This window comes from Eurypyga helias, unplaced genomic scaffold, assembly GCF_000690775.1.
Source record: "Eurypyga helias isolate BGI_N326 unplaced genomic scaffold, ASM69077v1 scaffold16163, whole genome shotgun sequence".
NCBI classification, from domain to species: domain Eukaryota; kingdom Metazoa; phylum Chordata; class Aves; order Eurypygiformes; family Eurypygidae; genus Eurypyga; species Eurypyga helias.
Window position 1 is genome coordinate 19,256 of NW_010243228.1, and position 19,465 is coordinate 38,720.

Consider the following 19,465-nt stretch of genomic DNA (forward strand, 5'->3'; position numbering starts at 1 on the left):
TTATGGCATTCATTTGTAAGAAGTTTTTGTTATTGTTTAAATGGGGGTGTATGTGTTCAGTAACAAAAGGTTTTGTATGCTCGTTCATGCTAGTAATACTTTCTGTTTTGTACACAGAAGTGAATATATCTCTGTGTATGTGTAAAGGCACATATATGTAAATATACAGAAGAATGATTGTGTTTGGATGCAAGAGTGAAATATTTTTTGGGAAGGAAAATTTGCTCCCATAAGACAAGTTTTATCTTTTTGGAAGAGATACACATCAGGTGTTTGGTTTTAACACTTGCAAGTGCCTCATTTACATCCCTATTGTTGGTGACAAATTTTATTTCCCATAAAATGAGTGTGGGTGAGATTGTATTTCAGTATGAATTTACCTGGTATGAAAAAGCCAGGATGTAACAAGTGTTTTGACATAGTAGTAAGCTGCTGTGTGTAGCCTCGTCCGCATTGTGCTTGCAGCTCCTGCACTAAGGCGCAGGCTTTGCGGTCTACTTTGCATTTGTTATGGAGTAAATATGGGTAAAAGCATGTAACTGGGCATCGTTGCAGAGCAACTGAGACATGATGACTTGTGTGTTGAGGACTTAATGTAAGAAGGCTTTTTGCTTGACAGCATTAATTGGAATAATTTATTCTTATTAGTCTTGCCCGCATGTGGCATTTGTACAGTATGTGGCTTTGGATATAATTAATGTACTCTTTAATTTGTTCCTGGAGCATATGATGATGATCTTAATGTGAGTTCTTAGATTCTATATCTTGTGTTTTAAAAGAATTGGAAACACAAGCATTGAAGTTTGTCATGGCAAGCTCTAGTTCAGCTGTCAAGGTTGGTTATTCCACATACGCATACCTTTGCTACTCTCTTGAGTTTGATGTGTGTTGTTACACTGACCTTAGACTTCTATTTTTGACATGCTTTTCTTCTCTCCTCTTTTCCCAGGTGAAGCAGGAGCTGTAGAAGGAAGACCTTGTGGCTCGCAATCATGCCATTCCCCTTTGGCAAGTCCCACAAGTCTCCTGCAGACATAGTGAAGAACCTGAAGGAAAGTATGGCAGTTCTAGAAAAGCAAGATATCTCTGACAAAAAGGCAGAAAAGGTACAGTTGGTACTTTCCAATTACTAAAGAGTAAATGAAAAATGGAAAAAAAGATTACAGCTGTTGAAACTGAATACATCGGGTATTATTTTGGGGTTTTATGCTCTGATAAAGGGCAAGTTATCATGTACCTTTGAATGGGTGTGTTTCCTGTTGGTTGGCTTTGAATTTTTATGCCACTGGTAGCTGGTACGATACTTAATTTGGCTTGGAAGTGTGGGATGTTGCATTCTTTAATGACCAGCTCACAGCCATACAGTGTTCTGATGCTTGTGTCTACTCTAGTGGCTTTCCTACCGTACAGTATTTCTGCCTGTGCTTATCCATGCAAATGTTCACAGGGCAGAGTGTGCCCTACTGAAAACAAGGAACCTTGTGTTTGCATTGGTGTTGGTAGAGGATACACTTTTACCTTTCCTTACCTCTGCTTCAGCCCACAGGAAGATGTGGTGAAAAGTTCCTGTTCCAGGGAAGTTTCCTTTAAATAGGATGGCTTGCTACTGTCTGTACCTGTTGACAGTCCTTTACTTCTCAACTGGTAGTCTTGAAGGTAGTGTTTAGTCAAGCTATCAAGTTCAGCCTGTGTGTAGCTTCATTGTACCTAGTGGCTCATATGGCAGGGGTATTTACTGTTTAGGTGACCCTTTTTCTGATAAACTCAGCACCGGGATCTAGATGTCAGTAATTCCAAAAAAAACCCCAAACAAAAAAAACAGGCAAACAAAAGGTCTTCCTCTACCATCTACCAGCTTTTGAAGCAGGCTATGATGCCCTCCTTGGATCCTCTCCCAGCATTATTTAACTGTTCTGTGCCACTCTTGGCATCCTTACAGTGTCATGTGTAAGAGTTAGTCACCATCTTCGTGTTTGCCAGTATTTTTAAGCAGAGTGTGGCCAGCTTCCCTACATCCAGTTTCACCTGGAACTGGTATTACTGCTTTAGGTGCAGGAGAATCTGGGTCTTAACTGAATTGCTATCTTAGTCCTGATACTCTTTAGGGAGTAAAGAGTACCAATGCCAGCACGCTATGTTTGTCTTGCAGTGTAATGTATATTTCCTTGATGTTTCTTCCCTCTTGCTGGAGAGGAAAATGTCGTGGCCTGTTATGCAGGCCTGTGTGGAGGCTGGGCGGATTTTCATTTGCTGCTTTTCTTCTTTCTCTAGTAAAGACATGTCAGGAGAGGAGGGCTGGGTGCATTCTGAAGAGCCTGTGATGATACACGACACTGCCTCCTTCATCTCAGCCTCATCATTGATTCCTGGAGATGTGGCTTGATCTGTGCTCTTTCGTGTCATCTTTTTGCTTAAACCTTCGATGGGGAACAGATCACCTTCATTCCACAGAGCTGTGCACTGTATCACATGCCTGCGTTCTTAGGGCTGTAGCTGATGATTACTGTGTGCCATTTGCTCCTTGTTGGTCTTTAATCCCATACCTCCATCTTCTTTTAAAGATCTCGCTTATGTGAGGCTGCAGCTTTGACAAGGAATAATATGTGAAGCCTGTAGAGTTGTTCCTCCTGTGTCATATAGAAAGCAACACATTCTGCTTGAAGGAGGTAGGAAGCCAACCCATGTTCACTAGGTTAAATACGAGGAGGGTTAAGTACTGACAGTCAGAAGACTGAGCTGGGTATGGCAGTACTGGCCTGTCATCCTCGTTGTTCACAAAGGAGACCACTTGATGAATCTGAATATTCACAATACCAGTGTCCCCATCTCCATACAGAGATTCTTCAGGAAGTAGTTGTTTTATTGGCAAGCGAAGGCGTCCGTGGAGGTGACTGGTTGTGGCACTTTATCTCAGGTTCTCAGGTTGTTTGATGGAGAAAGTTCTTCAGTATCTTACGGACCAGTCATCACATCTTCGAGAGTACAGCTCTGATTAAATTTGTGCCCTCTTCCTGTCCAGTCTGTAGAAATGACTGGAGTAACTGTGGAGTTAAAAGCAGCAAGGGTCTGAGCGATAGCCATTATTAAAAAAAGAAAAATATCTGCATGCCCACATCTCAGTACTTAGACGTCTTTTTTCATTACCTTTTTTATTACGACGATCCTTTCTGCAGTGTAACTTGCCAGCCTCCTTTGGAGATGAACTCCGTGCTGCTGAAAGGGTGAGTTCTGTGCCTCGTAGTAGAACAGAAATAGAAAAACTCACTGCACATAAAGCACCAAAGTTATTACCCTTTAGGAAAAGGAGAGAAGAATGCCATTTTTTTCTTTTTTTTTTTTTTTTTTTGTAACTCCATTTTGGTAGGGCTTGGATTTGTATAAAATACAGTTTCTCTCTCCATAGTTTCTGCTTCGTTGTTTGTGTTTCCTCCAAGGGTGTGCATTTGTAGCCTGTCAGATAACATCAGTGAACTTTCAGGGCTAAGCAGCATGGTACATACATACTCAGTGTTGATTACTGTTTGTTGTAAAGACACACTTTTTGGTGCAGGGAATACTTCCTTATCCTACACTGCTTTGTTTCTTAAAATGAAGTACACACAGTTACATATTTTCTTTACTCTTGAACATATGGAATTTGAAATGTGTATGTAGATTAGACTGAAAAAAACTTCAGCACATGTTGAAGTGAACTGAGCGTTTCAAAATCTGTTGGTTTAAGTATTTCTTCCGCAAAATGAAATTCATTGTAATGCCCTTTTGTTTTATGCCTTATGGCTGGGTGAGGTTCTGAAGACAAATTAGTACTTTCCCACTGAAGTACCACAGTGGGCTTGTTTTTAATACCTAGTTCACTGTAGTTCCTGCCATGCAGTGGCTGCACAGTTTGCTGCTATGTGCAGGATCATCTTTGACAGTTTCCTAACACACTTGGAAATTTAGATTTGTAAGAAAATTAGACAAATAATGTTCCCTAGAAGTTAGAAGTGCAATTAATTATATTTGAACAGAATACCTCAGATTATTTTTGCTTAGGCTGAACTTTAAAACCTTTTTTGAGAAGAAGAAAAAGCAAAGGAGCTTTTTAAAGCTTGGATGGTGTGTGTTCATGCATTGCTTTTATAATAAAAATGGAAGTGTTTCTTCAAAGTAAAAGTTGTAAAACAGCAGCAGTGGTCACGATGCAGCTTGTTCAGTTATGAAACATTCTGCCCTGTAATAGTGGATAACTTGTTTTATAAATAAAAATCTGAAATTCAAAAAAGTGCATTATAGTTGCATTTTAATCTACCTTTTCTTGAGCTCTGCGAATACTGGAGAAAAATTAACCAGGTAATTCTCCAGGTCATTTTGAAATGTTCTTTTCAGTTTGGGGTACCTGCTTAGGAGCCAAGACCTGAAATGTCTGTGAAAGCTGGAGTGCGTCGCTGCTGACAGTCTGTGTACCGCGACTGTGTGTTTGTTGGCTGCACTCGTGCTCAGGATAGAGACCATGGCTTGGTGTCTCTTAGTATTTTGGAAGGGAAACTTGAAATGACAAGTGCTTTATAATTGAAAATGTGTTCTTTGCATGTGCTGCTGGTTTTCCGTGACTTCTGTTTTTTCAGAAAGGGAGGCTAAAGGGAAGGAAAACTCCTTTCATATAAATGGAACCTAACCTTGATCTAGCTCATTAGTTAGTCTTTTATTTGCATCTCTTCCTTCTCTTTGACATCAGCATTTATTTTTATACTACCAGTTCACTTGGTTTGTGGCACACGTTTACTGTTGCGAAGGTAAATATTTACTCGTGTAATAAACTTGTTCTTCCCTACCCTCTGACCTTGGGTTAACCTGCTCAAAACAGCTTCGGGATTGGCTTTCGGATAATAGTTTCAGCTGGGGTGTGGGTTGACCATTTTGGGCATGGTCAGTCTCTCTAAGTGACCAGCTCTAGATAGTGGACAGTATACTGTGTGTATGGGCCAATGCAATTAGCTATTTTGATTCAGTCCCAATATAGTAGAATGTCATGTTGCCACAGATCAGATGTCAGTCAGTCAGTTAACTGTCATTTACAAAGCAGTAGAATTTTAGATCTGTTGTGCACATGTGCACAATTCATTTGTGGTTGAAAGAAGGCCAGAGGTAGTGACCTGCCTTGCCTACGGTATGGGGCAGTTGTTCAGAGGGTAAAGATAGGGCTTCTAGAAGTGAGAAGACATGCTTCTCTTCTGGTTGAGCTTCCCTCTCTTAATGGTATCTTCATGCTAAATGTCTACTGAAAAATAAGGTAATTTTTTTCCTCAAAAATAAAGGAGCGGCAGTGATGTAGATAATTGTGTATTTACAGAATTCTGTGTCTTTGTCAGTGTTTGAAATCCAAGCAATTGAAATAGGATTGTTAAAATGGCGTTTGGTACGTATAGTAGATACTGCTCTAGACCAGTAAAAATATTCACCAAGTTAGATGCTCAAAACTATACCTAGTTTACCTTTTTTGATGGACGTTTTCATTAATAGTGCAATTTATGGTACTCCATTATTAATGTGGATAGAAGCCCTAGCCATAGGCCTAGAGCTTGCTGAGGCTTGAAATACTTCAAGACAGGCCTTGTGTCTCTTTCCATGATGAGGGTAGTCAGGCTTTGGTACAGGTTGCCTAGAGAGGTGTTGGAGTGTCCTTCCATGGAGCAGTTCAGAGCAGGGCTGGCCATGAGCCTGATCAACCTATTCAGACTTGGAGGTTGGCCCTGCCTTGAGCAGTTGGTTGGACCCTGGTGACCTCCTGAAGTACCTTCCAGCCTAAGCTGTTCTGTGTTTCTGTGTCTCTAACCATTACTTCCCTCTAAATCCTTCATCTTCATTCATCCTTCGTCATTCCACATTCAAGTGAGGCACATTCAGGTGGTCTTGACAGTTGTGAAGAGCATGAGAAATAATTTTAAGTCCTGGTGTCTCTGCTTGAAGTTACCAAGTTGTATGTTCATGTTAGACCAGGAGACTGCTTTTGGAACACTATTTTTTTCTGTCTGGTTTGTAAGCATTTCCATTACTAGAGCTGTTCTTGGGGTGGTGGTGAGGCAGAGCCTTCAGGTCTGATAATTAAAATTTTAGGAGGGTTTGTGTGTGTTCTGGGGATTTGGTGTGAAAAATTTTCCACTGGCATTCTTAATTGCAGGCATGCTCGTGGTATTGCCACCATCTTACTTAAAATAGGTAGCTACTTGAACCTCTGCCTTTCTTCCTCTTTCATCTTGCTTTCTAAATTAGTGTGCAGAGACCAACTGCAATAGAATTTTTATTGCTGCTTCCTCTTTTCTTGGTAGTTGTGCATCAAAGGCATGTCTTCCTATCTCCACCTTTGACAGATGTTCCTGTTCTTTTCCTAGTCAAGAGGTTTCTTTTGAATTTGAAAGAAATAGAACAGTTGTGTGGTGTAATAGTACTACAGTAGGGTGAGCTGGCTTTCTCGTTTTATGTCTTCAGGAGCTGGCATGAATCTAAGCAGTCTTACGGAGCACCTGCTTCTTGCTGTCTTGCTAACAGTGCACAGAAAATCCTTTGGAATTTCGATTAAGGAGGAGACAACTGGGACTAGGAACTGCAAGTAGCAAGAAGAGGGAGGCAGCAGGGAGGGGAAAGTTATGGAGGGTCTAAAAATGATACGGAGCCTCCTTAAAGGTCATGGAATCCTTACTTGCATACCTAGCAAAGCTGGAATGGCTTTGGCTTGAATAGTGCATGGGTCACGCTGATCTTAAGCCTCTGGATAAAATGCACAAACAAATCTTTTTACGTACCCCTTGTAAGACAGGCAGTGTCCACAAAGTGGTCATTTTTTCACTTCCTTAATTTTCCATGTACTACCTATAATAAATACTTTACATCAAAGTGTGTGCATACCTTGTTGGCAGGTTCATCTGGTTACTAAAAATTAGTGCACTTACGAACCATTCATACTTTTTAGGCACGTGAAGAACTAATATGATATAATTAAACCAGCTATTTATGATGATCATTTTCAGCATTTTGGTCCCAAGCTATGTAAACATATATATTAGGAGTAGTTCTTTTTTTTTCTCCAAGATAACTGTGTTTTAAGATTCTGAAGTGGGTGTTTAGAAGTGTCTTATTTTTTTTAAGTTTAACTCATGAGATAACTGCTTCCACTGCTAAATGCTGTTCCATCCCATCATGACAATTTTGGAATTCCTTACGCTGGCTTCCCTAAGTGAGAGGTCAGACCTGTCTGTCTTCTGTAGGATGGACTTCAAATGGGAAACATCTTAGACTTTTGTCTCCTGCGTTGTTGGGTTGTTTTGAGTGCACCTCTTTCTGGGTCTGATTGCCAGTTTCATCTTGTATACTGAGATAACCTGAAAATGAAAGGAGGTTCTCGCTGAGGTTTTGTTGGAAAGGAGTAACGTCAACCCCACTGACCGGAATGGGAGCCTAGCATTTGACAAAACCTGATGAGAGCAAAATCTGTAGGAGGGATATATTTGGACTGTCTGAGCAGTTCCCTTGACACACCATGTATCTCCATGTCATATTTTCCAGTCTGATCCTCCGTACCTCTGTTCTGCAGAATGGAAATTTTGTCGGGTTCTCTTAATCTCATTGCTGTTCTTTAGGGGATTTTTGAATGGAAAGTTTAAAGGCAGTAAAAAGGAAGAGATTTTTACTTTTTGTAACTTGTCAAATGAGTCATGTGTCTTGCCTCTGCTTTTTTTTTTTTTAATAACATACCTCTTAATTGCAGAAAGATTATCTACTGTTGTTTTAAAGAGGTTATAATTTCCTGATTTTTCTTTCCTTTAATGGAAGTTTGCAGATGTTAAGAATAATACTGAGTGTACAGTTACAAAGACAAATGACAATGTGCTATAACTGTATTCTTTTCCCATTTTCTTTAGGCCACTGAGGAGGTCTCAAAAAACCTTGTTGCCATGAAAGAAATCTTGTATGGCACGAATGAAAAAGAACCACAGACAGAAGCTGTGGCACAGCTTGCACAAGAGCTGTACAACAGTGGTCTTCTTAGTACCCTAGTAGCCGACTTGCAGCTAATTGATTTTGAGGTAAGAAAAGAAGTTTGACATTTCTTATATTGTATCTGTTAAAATAAACACATCTGAATTCCTGCCACTTTAACTGGTTAAGATATCTTTCAATCTTCAGCTTTTTTTTCCCTGGCTGGGGCAAAATCATTAGAAAGAGAACACATTGTTCCAAAGTACCTAGAAAATGAAGCAAATACAGAACATGAAATCTGTGAATTTAGGCACATAAACTACACCAAATTGAAGTAGATAAACCTCTAATCCTGATGACAAAGTTCTGTTAAAATTATGGAATAATTCTTAATTGCTATGTAAACAGAAGGGTTAATGTCTTAGTAGTAATACCATAATGAATACAAGCTATAACACTGCAAGGCATGTCTGTATTCTCAGCTTGTTAAATTAAACTACTTGGAAAAGTAAGAGAATTATTGTAACATCTATGAAGGATTTTAAATATTTAAGTTAAAGCTGTTGGTTTTATTAACAATCCAGTATTTCTCTCTCTCTTTGGAAACAACTGATGCAACCTTTTTCCTGTTTTCCTCTTTTTTTTCTGCTTATTTAAAAACCCCAACAAACCTAAGTTTTTATCGATTACTTCAAAATAGCAATACTTACTTATATTCAAACATCTGTATACAAACCTCTATCTGGCATTTGTCACCACATCACATGGAGTAACTTTGCTTCCGAGTGCCATAGTGAAAAATCACTCTAGTTATAAGAAATTGCAGTACAATTGGATTTTCCTATTTTCCCTGAGGTCCTGCAAGATGTGTGTGGTTGTCTAGGAAATGAGCCAAAACCCACTTACCTCAATCCACAGCCTTGACCATAAAGACCATCTCACTTGAGGTTGCTTAAAAATGGGTTTGTTCATAAACAAGTTGTTCACGATGTGAACACAACAGTTGAAAGTCCTATTGTAGTATGACATGCCAAAAACAATGGCTTTCTTCCCTGTTCTTTCTTCTTTCCCCTCCACCACACCCATAACTCCTTCTGATTTGTGTTTAATTGTAACACGGTGGTATTTTTTCCCTACCCACACAACTGTTTATACAAAACATAAAACATTCAGGTTGTTAAATAAGCAAGGAGACCTGGGAAAACTGAAATGTGATGGCCTTTAATTGCTGAAGAAAGGAAATCATGAAACGTCATCTGGATTCTGCTGACCTCTAGATTCTTATCAGCTTGGTATTTACTCGGCCCGGTTATTAGCAAAGGAAACCTTCATTATCTCCTGGTAATGAAGAACGATAACAGTTTGTACGGCCTTGCTGTCATTAGAGGGGAATTGTTAATTTTATTCTAAGGGAACTTGAAAAGATTGCGAGTAGTTTCCTGCTTGTGGACTTTGTGGTGCTTTGTTTTACGAGGATATGACGGACCCCCCCGAGAAAGAACAAGTCATTCACGCCACCTTCTAGGCTGGGCCACGTCTGCTTTTTAAGGATGGGATCTGGCAGACTGTCCAGCCATTGTTTGTTACCTAGAATTGATATCAACACACCTGTGCTCCAGATGTTCACTAGCTTCCCAGCAGTTACAAAATCAGTCAGATTTGGCTTTGATAGCCCAAATCTCCATGGTTGGGGGTTTACTGCATTTGAAAGAATTTCTCCATGACCAATGAAGATACGAATTTGGTCTCCTGTCGGTTCTTAAACTTGAAGAGGTCTAGCATTTATTCCTTCTGGTGCCCCACCACAGCCTGAGGTCATTCAGGGATGAACACTTTTCTTTGTCAGGAGCTTCACACTCATTCCTGAAGGTTTCCTTGGACAACAGGAATAGACAGCTAATAAATAGACAAGGACTGTTCAGTCTGACTCTTAAACTGTCTCAAATGTGTTTGAATCTGAACACTATGCTAAAAATCACCCAGAAAAGTAATGAAGTAAAAACCAGAAAAGTAACAAATGTAATGTTTTAATTAAGAAACTGTCTGACTGTCCAGACTTTGCTGTATGTAAAGTCCTGTTTAAAATTATGCCTTTACCTGGAAGCTTGATTTCCAGGTAAAGCAGTCAACACAACCATCCACTTACCAGTCATATAAACTTATCTCCCTGCTAATTTGCTCTAGCGTGCCTGTAGGAGAGATGGTATCCCCTGTGGAACTGTGGGTTTGGTGTGTTTTTTTTTTTTTAATAAAAACCCAAAACCCCAAAAAGGCCTTTTGCATAAGGGAGCCTGAATCCTTCTGCTTGGAAGACAATACTAGCACAGTCTCCCTCTCACCTCTCGCAGCCGTGACTGCTGGCACGGGGTTCAGTGTCTGTTTGCTTTTGTTAGGCCATGAGATCACTTAGCAATGCATCCGTCTAACAATAACTAGCTTTGGTATTACTGCGTACCACTATCAGTTCAATTATGTGCATCATAAGGAAATGCTGTTCTTGCTGGTGAATCCAAAGCAAATTGTGAGATCCAGCGCAAAATTGGCGATGTTAGTGAATGAGAGTTGATGACTATATTATGTGGAGTTTGAGTAAAGCAATTTCTGGAAACACTACTCTACTCATTTCAGAACAAAGGGTTCTGGTGTTGCTTTGGGCTGGCTTTCAGTGGAATTGTAATTGAGAAAACAAACGTTTACAAACAAGCTCTTATATCCTGAAAACAACACTAAAAAAACTGTCCATGGTAATTCACAAGCATGCCATTTGTAAAACTACAGTCCTCCTACGTTTTTATAAACAGTTGGGTTTTTTCATATGCAGTCTTCTTGATGTTGATTAGAAAACTGAAATAATTTTGAACAATTGCAGTTGTTTTTAAAATTCTTGCTAATTAAATATGCCCTGCACTTTACTCAAAACCTTGCTGATGTTACTCAGGGCATTTATAGTACAACTACTGGTTGTCAGGAAACACCATCTACATACAGGTTTTGTGTATAACGTGCAGGGAATCTTCAGGTGGAGTTGCTTAACAGGCCTTTATTTGCAGGTCCAGGCTTAGTACAAGTTTGCTGGGGCTTTTTCTGGATTAGGGCTGAAAACATGTAGTCCTGAAGTTGTCTTTATGGCAATCCAAAGTGGAAAGTTAATGCAGAAATCTGACTTCTAAATGGTGTGTCTGAATGACAGTGTAAAGTGCTTATATTTATAATCAGCTTTTCGGTAAATGTCCTTACAATTAGTCATCTTTAGCTATGGTCTGGCAGAAGAAATAAATAGGACATGTATATATATTCAGCATTCCCAGCTCCTTTTATACTGTCAGCTGCTATCCTTCTGCATTTTGTTCTGTGTATAATTTGTGCAGAATTCCAGCATCCTGGCCTTACTTACACTTCTGTGCATTGAAAAACGTGAGACTTGCATTTTAGGTTGGTGGATGATTTCTCTTTGTAGTTATTACTTGTTTAGCCTCCATAAGTTACAGTCTTAAGTTGGATGTTAACACTGCAGTTGGAAATGCTCTGCACACTCTTAATTGTAGCTTTACATGTTCCTAGACAAGGGGAGAGGATAATGGAATATTGAAAAAACCCACACTTTCAGGCAAGACCACAGTTAAAAACTGGTATGTTACTAGCAAAAACAAGTATAAAAAACAAGCCCAGGAGATGCGTGCTACATAGAAGTATCTGATGAAACATCAACTGGCTTTACATCTTAATGTAAATTAGCTGTGCTCTGGCTGCCACATGATGTAATGTTTTGAGTGCTTTGGCATATTTGAAAAGGGTGTGAAGGAACAGAGTATTTGATCTGTTTAAGATCAGAGTGCAGAGGCTGTCTGAAGTGCAGAACTCACATGGTATGAATGCTTGAGATGATCATAATGTTCAATTGTTAACTTGCCTAGTGGACTTGAATATTACGTGTTTAACTGCTGATGTTTTTGACAGGGTAAAAAAGATGTTGCACAAATTTTCAACAACATTCTCAGAAGGCAAATTGGTACAAGGACTCCCACAGTTGAATACATCTGCACTCAACAGAATATATTGTTCATGCTATTAAAAGGGTATGTACACTGGAGCATAAATATGCTTTTACATGAAGTAAGAAGTTCTTAAATTCATGGAACACCAGTGGGTTCTCAAATGTTTTTTATTCCTTTCCACGGTGCTTGATTTTCTTTCTTTTTTTTTTTTTTTGGAGGGGGTGTGTGTGTAAGTCTTGGGGCCTGTAAATCCCCAAAGTAAAGAAAAACCTGTGTAATAAATCACCAAAATACATTTTTGTATGAACTATGGCTGAAAACTGAGAACTGTTAGTAACCTAAAATATTCTTACTGGGGTAATGAGACATTTTCCTTTCAGAATACTAATGGATCCTGCTGACACTATTTCCTTGTGAATTTACTACTTCATCAAGAGTTAAAGGCTGTTTTTTCTTTTAACCACTGACATTTCCAGCCTTCTCTCTTATCCCCTGGTCTTGGTTTGGTCTTAGACTTTTTATTCATAGTGATTTATATTTCTGTTGTGACACAAATGCACCAACTCAAACTTGGCCAAACAAAGAATGATCTGGGGCATCTGGTGCATGCCAGACGGCTGTTTCTTGTGCTATTCTTGTATTATCTAGTGTACTGGATATTGGAGAATCATGCCATACTGAATATGTTGCTGCACATGTAAAGCTGTGGATCTCTAAATGAAAGCAGAAAGGTGTTATTAACATTTTCATGTTAAAATAAGATTTAAAAAAGAAATTGAGAATGTGCTCTCTCCATTTAAGAAGAATTGCTCATGTTTCTAATAACATTAATTAAGAAGCTTTGGGAAATTGCACTTCCAGCGTGTTATTTGGGGATAGAAGGGTTCATCAAATATAAAGAAACCATTTAAAAAATGGGCCTATTTCAAGTCTGGTTTTATAGTTTGTGTTGAGGCTGCTGGTAAGCTCACTGCAGGTGATGAGTATTTATTCCACCTACTGGGGTAGCTAGAGGATGCATGAAAAGGCCATGTTTCTCGGAGAGATACTTGCCTGTGTTATGTTGGTAGCATCAAGATGTGAAGATAATCAAGTATATTTAACGTTTAAACAGGAAGCTTTTTCCCTTTTCCCTCCTCCTAGTTTATGATAGTCTAATATCAAGACACTGGCTAAGCTGCCACATATGTTGTGTATTAATTAGGCTATTTTATTGTAACATCTCTACATTTACCTAATAGTGGCCATTTGTGTAAGCCACTGGAAAATGGATCACGCATGAAACTTTCTCTGTGGAGAAAGCAGGACTTTTACATTTTACAGTTTCATGCTGACTCCAAAGGTTTATCCCCAGAAGTAGTATAGAATCCTTGCTTCAGTTCATACGAGTATAAGATGTATGCTCATCTGCCAGAAGTGCTATATTATGGTTTAGGTTTTTCCCCCCCCGAATTATAGCTCTGCTTTTGGGGGAAGTGAGATTTTACCTGTTAGAGGGACAAAAGGATTATTAGTTGTGGAATAACACAAAAGAAAATACTGATTCAGTGCTTCTTCAGAATAAGTTACGAAAGAAGGCAAAGACATTTGAGGTGTAGAGAGAGAAAACTACTTTCTCAACAGGCGCTCACTGATATGTGACTGAATGAGGGCTGTAACACATTCGTCCTCATTTTTAGTCTGTGTTGTCACTCTTCAGAGAGCATTATTCTGACAGGGATTGTTGAAATACATTCCTAAGTCAGGATGCTTGAAATGGGCATTTAGTTAGCATTAATGACTTAAATGTTACATCTGGTATCCAACAGTGTCAGATTTAAGTAAATTTAAACTTGGGGGTGAGTTACAAAAAGTTCAGTAGATTTCAAATCTTGATGACACGTTAAATGGGAAAGTATTACAGGATTTAACAGAAAATTAATTCGTAAGAAAGTATTTTTGTATGTTAATATAGTTAGGTCTTAGTATGCACAATAATACTTAGTGTCCGAATTATTCTGGTGAGTTTAAATTAGCTTCCAATGGTATAGGGTGAAGGATTCTTTAGGTAGGAGACAGGAAGGTATGTAAGAAGTTTTGATGCTCCAGAACCAGGTAGGAACAACAGATTTAACTTTTCTGTAGACCGGCATAACTTATATTGGAACATGCTGAGGTGAGTTCTTGGTTTGGAAAGGCAGTCCCATCTTCATCAGGTTCCTACTACTAGCTTGCTTGGGAAAACAAGGAGCTAGTAGCAAGTGCAAAGGTGTATTTCTATCAAATATGTCTTTAAACACGCTGTTGTGAAATTCTGGCAGCTGCTGTTGGCACGTAAAATGAGCTGAAGGCACTCTCTAGTATTTAAGCAAGACAGCCTGCCAAGGAAGTGTGTGACAATTTTTAAATGAAGCCATCAGGGGTGGCATCATCACTTCCATCAGGTCAGTGATGGACATAAGGTGTCTCGTAAGAAGGTGCAGATACTTCGCTAGAGGCAGTAAGGACTCGGGCGCAAAGGTGTTCACTATTGTCCTTGCAGGCAGAGGACGCTTGCCAGCACGTCAAGCTTGAAGCCTGTGATGAGTAGAGTAGCCAGTGATGCTGAAAAATGGTTTAATGAAAGAGGAGACATGAATTCATGTTCAGTATTATTAACGCTTCATGCTTATGTTATGGATGGTTTTATGTAAAATGCTGTCAGGTTTAAACAGCTTTCAAGAAAAAAGTCACTTCCTGCTTTTCCAGGTGGCTGCAATGCCACCAGTATAAAAACGGAAAACTCATTTTGAGTGTGAAGAAAATACTTTTATTTAGTCTCGTTTCTCATTTGTGAAAGTCATTTGTATTGGCTGTAATTTTGCATTTTATTGGCTATGCTTTCCACAGTATTTCGTAGAAGTATGTAGAAGTGGAGTTTAATGCAGAAATAAGTACCTCTAATTTATTGAATTTTTGTTTACTTGATAACCACTGAAACCCGTGATTAGCAGTGTGGTGCTGCAATGCTAACTTTTGAAAGTATTTACAGAGCATCTTTGGTTGTTTTTCAATAGGTACGAATCTCCAGAAATCGCTTTGAATTGTGGAATAATGCTTAGAGAATGCATCAGGCATGAACCACTTGCTAAAATAATCTTGTGGTCAGAACAATTCTATGATTTCTTCAGATACGTGGAAATGTCAACGTTTGACATCGCTTCGGATGCATTTGCCACATTCAAGGTAATTCACATACAACGTTTGAAATGTTATTTCTGTAGTTCTCTGCTGTGTGAACCCAGGTGTTCTGTGATACATTCTTGGGCAAAACAAGCCTAGGGAGAGAGGAAAAAATGAGGTGTGATGCAGATGGACACAGTTCTTCCTTATTTCTTAGAATGCAAGATATTCCTTTAAATATATACACTGTTTTCCCAATAACTTTTATTCTAGAAAGCAGTATTTAAACTATCATGTGTTAGCTGAATGCAGGTACACTTTCATACTAGGGGTCTTTTAAATCTGTGTCTGCAACTCCTCACATGAGCAAACTCCTTTTCATTCCATTATGAGTGTGAGTATATTTGATGCTGATGCTTTGGGGAAATTTTTTGGTGTGAAAACAGCGACTTATGGGACTATAGGCATAATATTGATAGTTAATAAATAGTGGATCTTAGCCTTGGTTGTATATAGTTCTGTGGAGAGCATAGCCTTGAACCCTAAATGGCATTCTTTAGTGATAATTCTACAGGTTGTTTACCTGTGTGAACTAAAATAACACGAGACCTTCCCTAAGTGATGCCAAGATCCTTAGCAATGTCCAGGTATCTGCATTCATGTCCTAAAATACTTTGTTTAATGAAACAGCTCCTATTGGATGTCTTATGTGCACTCTCTGCTTAATGAAAACTATATATATACTTTTAAAATATTTTAATGAAACTACTGCTTTTCTGCTTTCTTACAGGATTTGCTTACAAGACACAAGTTGCTAAGTGCAGAATTTTTGGAACAGCATTATGATAGGGTGAGTAGAATGTTTCAGTGTTCAGAATTTTCTAGTGCTATGTATCTTATTTGAAGAAATCAGTGTTTTCCTTCATTGTTTAGCTTTGGTTTTGGACATTTGCACACAGTATTAAACCGATTGAACTTAGAGTAATTTCTGCCAAGCAGTAAAATGAAGATCAAGACCTTACTGTTTAATGTAGAAAGGTGTAAAAATGAGAGAAGGCGGCACCTAGTTCTGGGAAGACGAGATCAGATTTTTCCGCTAGAGGGAACCCTTTCCTTGGCTTTCGTCTGTATTAACCCATAGCGGCCAAGGAATACAAGCTAGCCCACCTCCACCTGCTGGGGACTCCAGAAATTAACGAAAGGAACTATTATAGTCTAAGAAATAATGAGATAACTTCTACCACATTGCAATCTAAACATTGAAGGCTCCTGAAAGAATAAATAACATTTTTGTTTTTAAAGCCTATGCAATGTTTAAACCATAGTGACCTACACAAACCTACTGAGAATTCAGATTTTGTTTACATTTTTGTTACGGATTTGCATCTCCTCCAGTTGTTAGAATCATTTGGAAGAAGAGTGCGTATTACAGGTGGAAAGGTCCTTACCCTTTTCTTTATTGCGTGTTTAGTTCTTCAGTGAATATGAGAAGCTACTTCATTCAGAAAATTATGTGACAAAGAGACAGTCACTTAAGGTAAGGCAACTTTATTTCCTTCTTAAATACAAAGTTAGAGAATTCCTTTAATTTCAAGGTGGGTTGACTTTAATTGAAGTGGCTTCAGTAACTGCATTGGATAGTGTTTATTTTAATTTTTCATACTTTTTAATTCTTGGAATCAGCTAGTTTTCTTTAGTGCAGTCCTTCCACACTTGGTGTGTCCAGCACACACCAAGTCATTTCTCTCCCTATGCAGAAATATTTGTGTTTATTTTTGTAGGGTTTTTTTTTTTCTTCCTTCTACAAATCTGGACACATTTAAATAATTTAATAAAGAATCGTATGGTGTGACTACAGCAATACTAATCTTACATTCCAGAAGGTCAGAAACGGTGAACATAAATACAATACGTAACTTGTAGCAAGGGAGGTACTTGTGGGGAATATCCTTTTTACTCCCTTCTGGACAAAGAAGATAGCAAAAGAAGTATAAATATTTCTTGTTTGAAGTATTCTTCTGTTGTTGTTGGGGTTTGTTTTTGTTTGTTTGTTTTGTTTAGTTTTTTTAAAACCACATTCTTATTGGTGATGTATAACTTCTGTATAAGCAAAAAAAGAAATCATGGGGAAAAAATGAATGAAAAAAAACTTTCCAGTTCATAAGAAGGGGGGAACAAAAGGTGATTTTTTTCACTTTTTGAGACAAAGGAGAAGCTGTGTCATCAGCATAAGAGGAGAATGCACAGTGCACTTAGAAATTCAGGACATTTGAGTTCTGTTGTTACTATATTTACAGACTGGTGTCAACTACCCTGTGTGTTTGAAAGCAGTTATGAAAAGGTTGTTTCTTATGTCCTGTGTCAGTCACTTGGGTCATTTGGGCTTGTTTTCCACTTTTAGCTTCTTGGTGAATTGTTACTGGACAGACACAACTTCACAATTATGACAAAGTACATCAGTAAACCTGAAAATCTCAAACTAATGATGAACCTTCTACGGGACAAGAGTCGTAACATTCAGTTTGAGGCCTTTCATGTCTTTAAGGTATGTTTAAAAAAAACCCACAGTAAGACAGATGACGAACCCCTCCAGAAGTTCTCTAGTTGAGTGGCTGAGCCCAAACGAAGCTTATCTTAATGTCTGCTGAGTGGTTAAATAGAGCACTAATATTTGTCTTAATTACGATTCATCTTTACATATAGCTACCTGTTTATCTTTTGAAATTTGTTTAGAAACCTGTTGGACTTGCATATGATTGTCAGTGTCATCTTTCTTAGATTTTGGAATGAAGAGAAATGGAGTGCAGTAAGATAAGGGGGAAGGCATGATTTCATGTGAAATCATGAACCATCTTGAAGTTCGAAAGGTTTTATCTATGAAGGATAACAGTGCTTTGGTCAAATCACCTATATTTAAACCTAAATTGTAGTTTGCACATTATAAGCACAGATACCTTCTGACTTTGCAGCAGACAAGGAAATAGCTCAGAGCTTGGAGATAGAATTTGAGGCATAAAAGTTTTCAGTGAACTTTAAGATACCCATCTGATGCTGTACAGAATATGAAACCATGCATTTTCTACAGAATCTAAGCATGAGGTGTCTTTAGTGGCTTCTGCAGGGCGTGTTGTGGCTCCCACAAATTGAATTTACTTTGGTACTGGTATTCAGCTTCTAGTCTAATAATAAAAAAAGGAGTAATTTTCTTTTAAAACTTGCATTTACTCCATTAATTTTTTCTGGGGAGATACTGGAATATGGAATAATTAAAACATTTTAAGTTATTGTCATCACTGTTTTGTTGGTTGGGGTTTTTTTTTTGACTTATCCTTCTGTTTCCTATTATGCTAAATGCCTGTTATTTTCTTGCAGGTGTTTGTAGCCAATCCTAACAAGACACAGCCTATATTAGACATCCTTCTAAAGAACCAGACCAAACTTATTGAGTTCCTCAGCAAGTTTCAGAATGACAGGACCGAGGATGAACAATTTAATGATGAGAAGACCTATTTAGTTAAACAGATCAGGGATTTGAAGAGACCAGCACAGCAAGAAGCTTAATCTCCAATAAACCCTTAAAATATTAAACCCAAATTCAGCATTTGCTGTTAGATATTCAGCATCAGGCACTCTTATCGATTCATGAGGAACATTACTGCTAATCTGCTGTTCAGTGAACGGTTTTTGTTTTTCTCTTTTCTTTTTTAGTCCAAGTTGAAAAACATAGCTGCTGCTTTCTTGCACAATGTGGACTTTCTTGATATTTGTGTCATTTCAGAATTCAAAGACACTGCTTGTTTTAGGAGTCCTGAAAAGAAAGATTCTAGGTTCGTGAAAGCAAACATATAGATACTAGTTTGGTTTAGGAGAGAAGGTATTAATGTAGTTAAGTAACAGGTTGCATGCTTGCAAATCTGAATAAATCTGTATGTTTGCACTTACCTTGTTTGAGATACGAGCACAATGTGACCTGTGCATACCTGGCACCATAGTATAAGATTATATGCCTTGATTTAAAAAAAAAAAAAAATGTGCAGTGCTTTATTTGTAATCAAAGGGGAAATGTATCCAAGATGTGAGCTTATTGGGATAAACAGTTGTCTTGCAAATAAACTGAATCGAAACTTAGCAACTTTTAAAAGAGTAAAATCTCAAGGTTCATAAGGAAAATGTATATATGCCTTTCACTGCTTTATAGAATTTTTTTTTTGGACATGATTTGATTTTTCTGAGAATTGACTTGTAAACTTGGAAATATGTTCTAAAGATTTTTTTTTTTAATTTTACTTTAAAGGTATTTCAGACAGTAGACCTAGCAGTGACATTTTGCATTTCATTTCAACAATGCTTGCTGGTTTCTTTTGTATATAACT

At 38.2% G+C, this 19,465-nt stretch overlaps 1 protein-coding gene across 1 annotated transcript; it reads left to right on the forward strand.

Moving 5' to 3' along the window:
• Nucleotides 1-946: 946 nt before the first annotated feature.
• Nucleotides 947-19,235, forward strand: CAB39 (calcium binding protein 39). The gene is made up of 8 exons (XM_010149336.1): nucleotides 947-1,106; nucleotides 7,899-8,063; nucleotides 11,914-12,032; nucleotides 14,987-15,155; nucleotides 15,883-15,942; nucleotides 16,564-16,629; nucleotides 17,494-17,637; nucleotides 18,465-19,235. The coding sequence occupies exons 1-8, from the start codon at nucleotides 993-995 to the stop codon at nucleotides 18,651-18,653; spliced, it is 1,026 nt and encodes a 341-aa protein (XP_010147638.1). The 5' UTR covers nucleotides 947-992; the 3' UTR covers nucleotides 18,654-19,235.
• Nucleotides 19,236-19,465: the final 230 nt, after the last annotated feature.

Coding starts and splice junctions, on each gene's coding strand:
- CAB39 (XM_010149336.1), top strand. CDS start 993: ATGCCATTCCCCTTTGGCAAGTCCCACAAGTCTCCTGCAGACATAGTG. Junction 1,107..7,898: donor CTGACAAAAAGGCAGAAAAG/GTACAGTTGGTA, acceptor CATTTTCTTTAG/GCCACTGAGGAGGTCTCAAA. Junction 15,943..16,563: donor TGGAACAGCATTATGATAGG/GTGAGTAGAATG, acceptor TTGCGTGTTTAG/TTCTTCAGTGAATATGAGAA.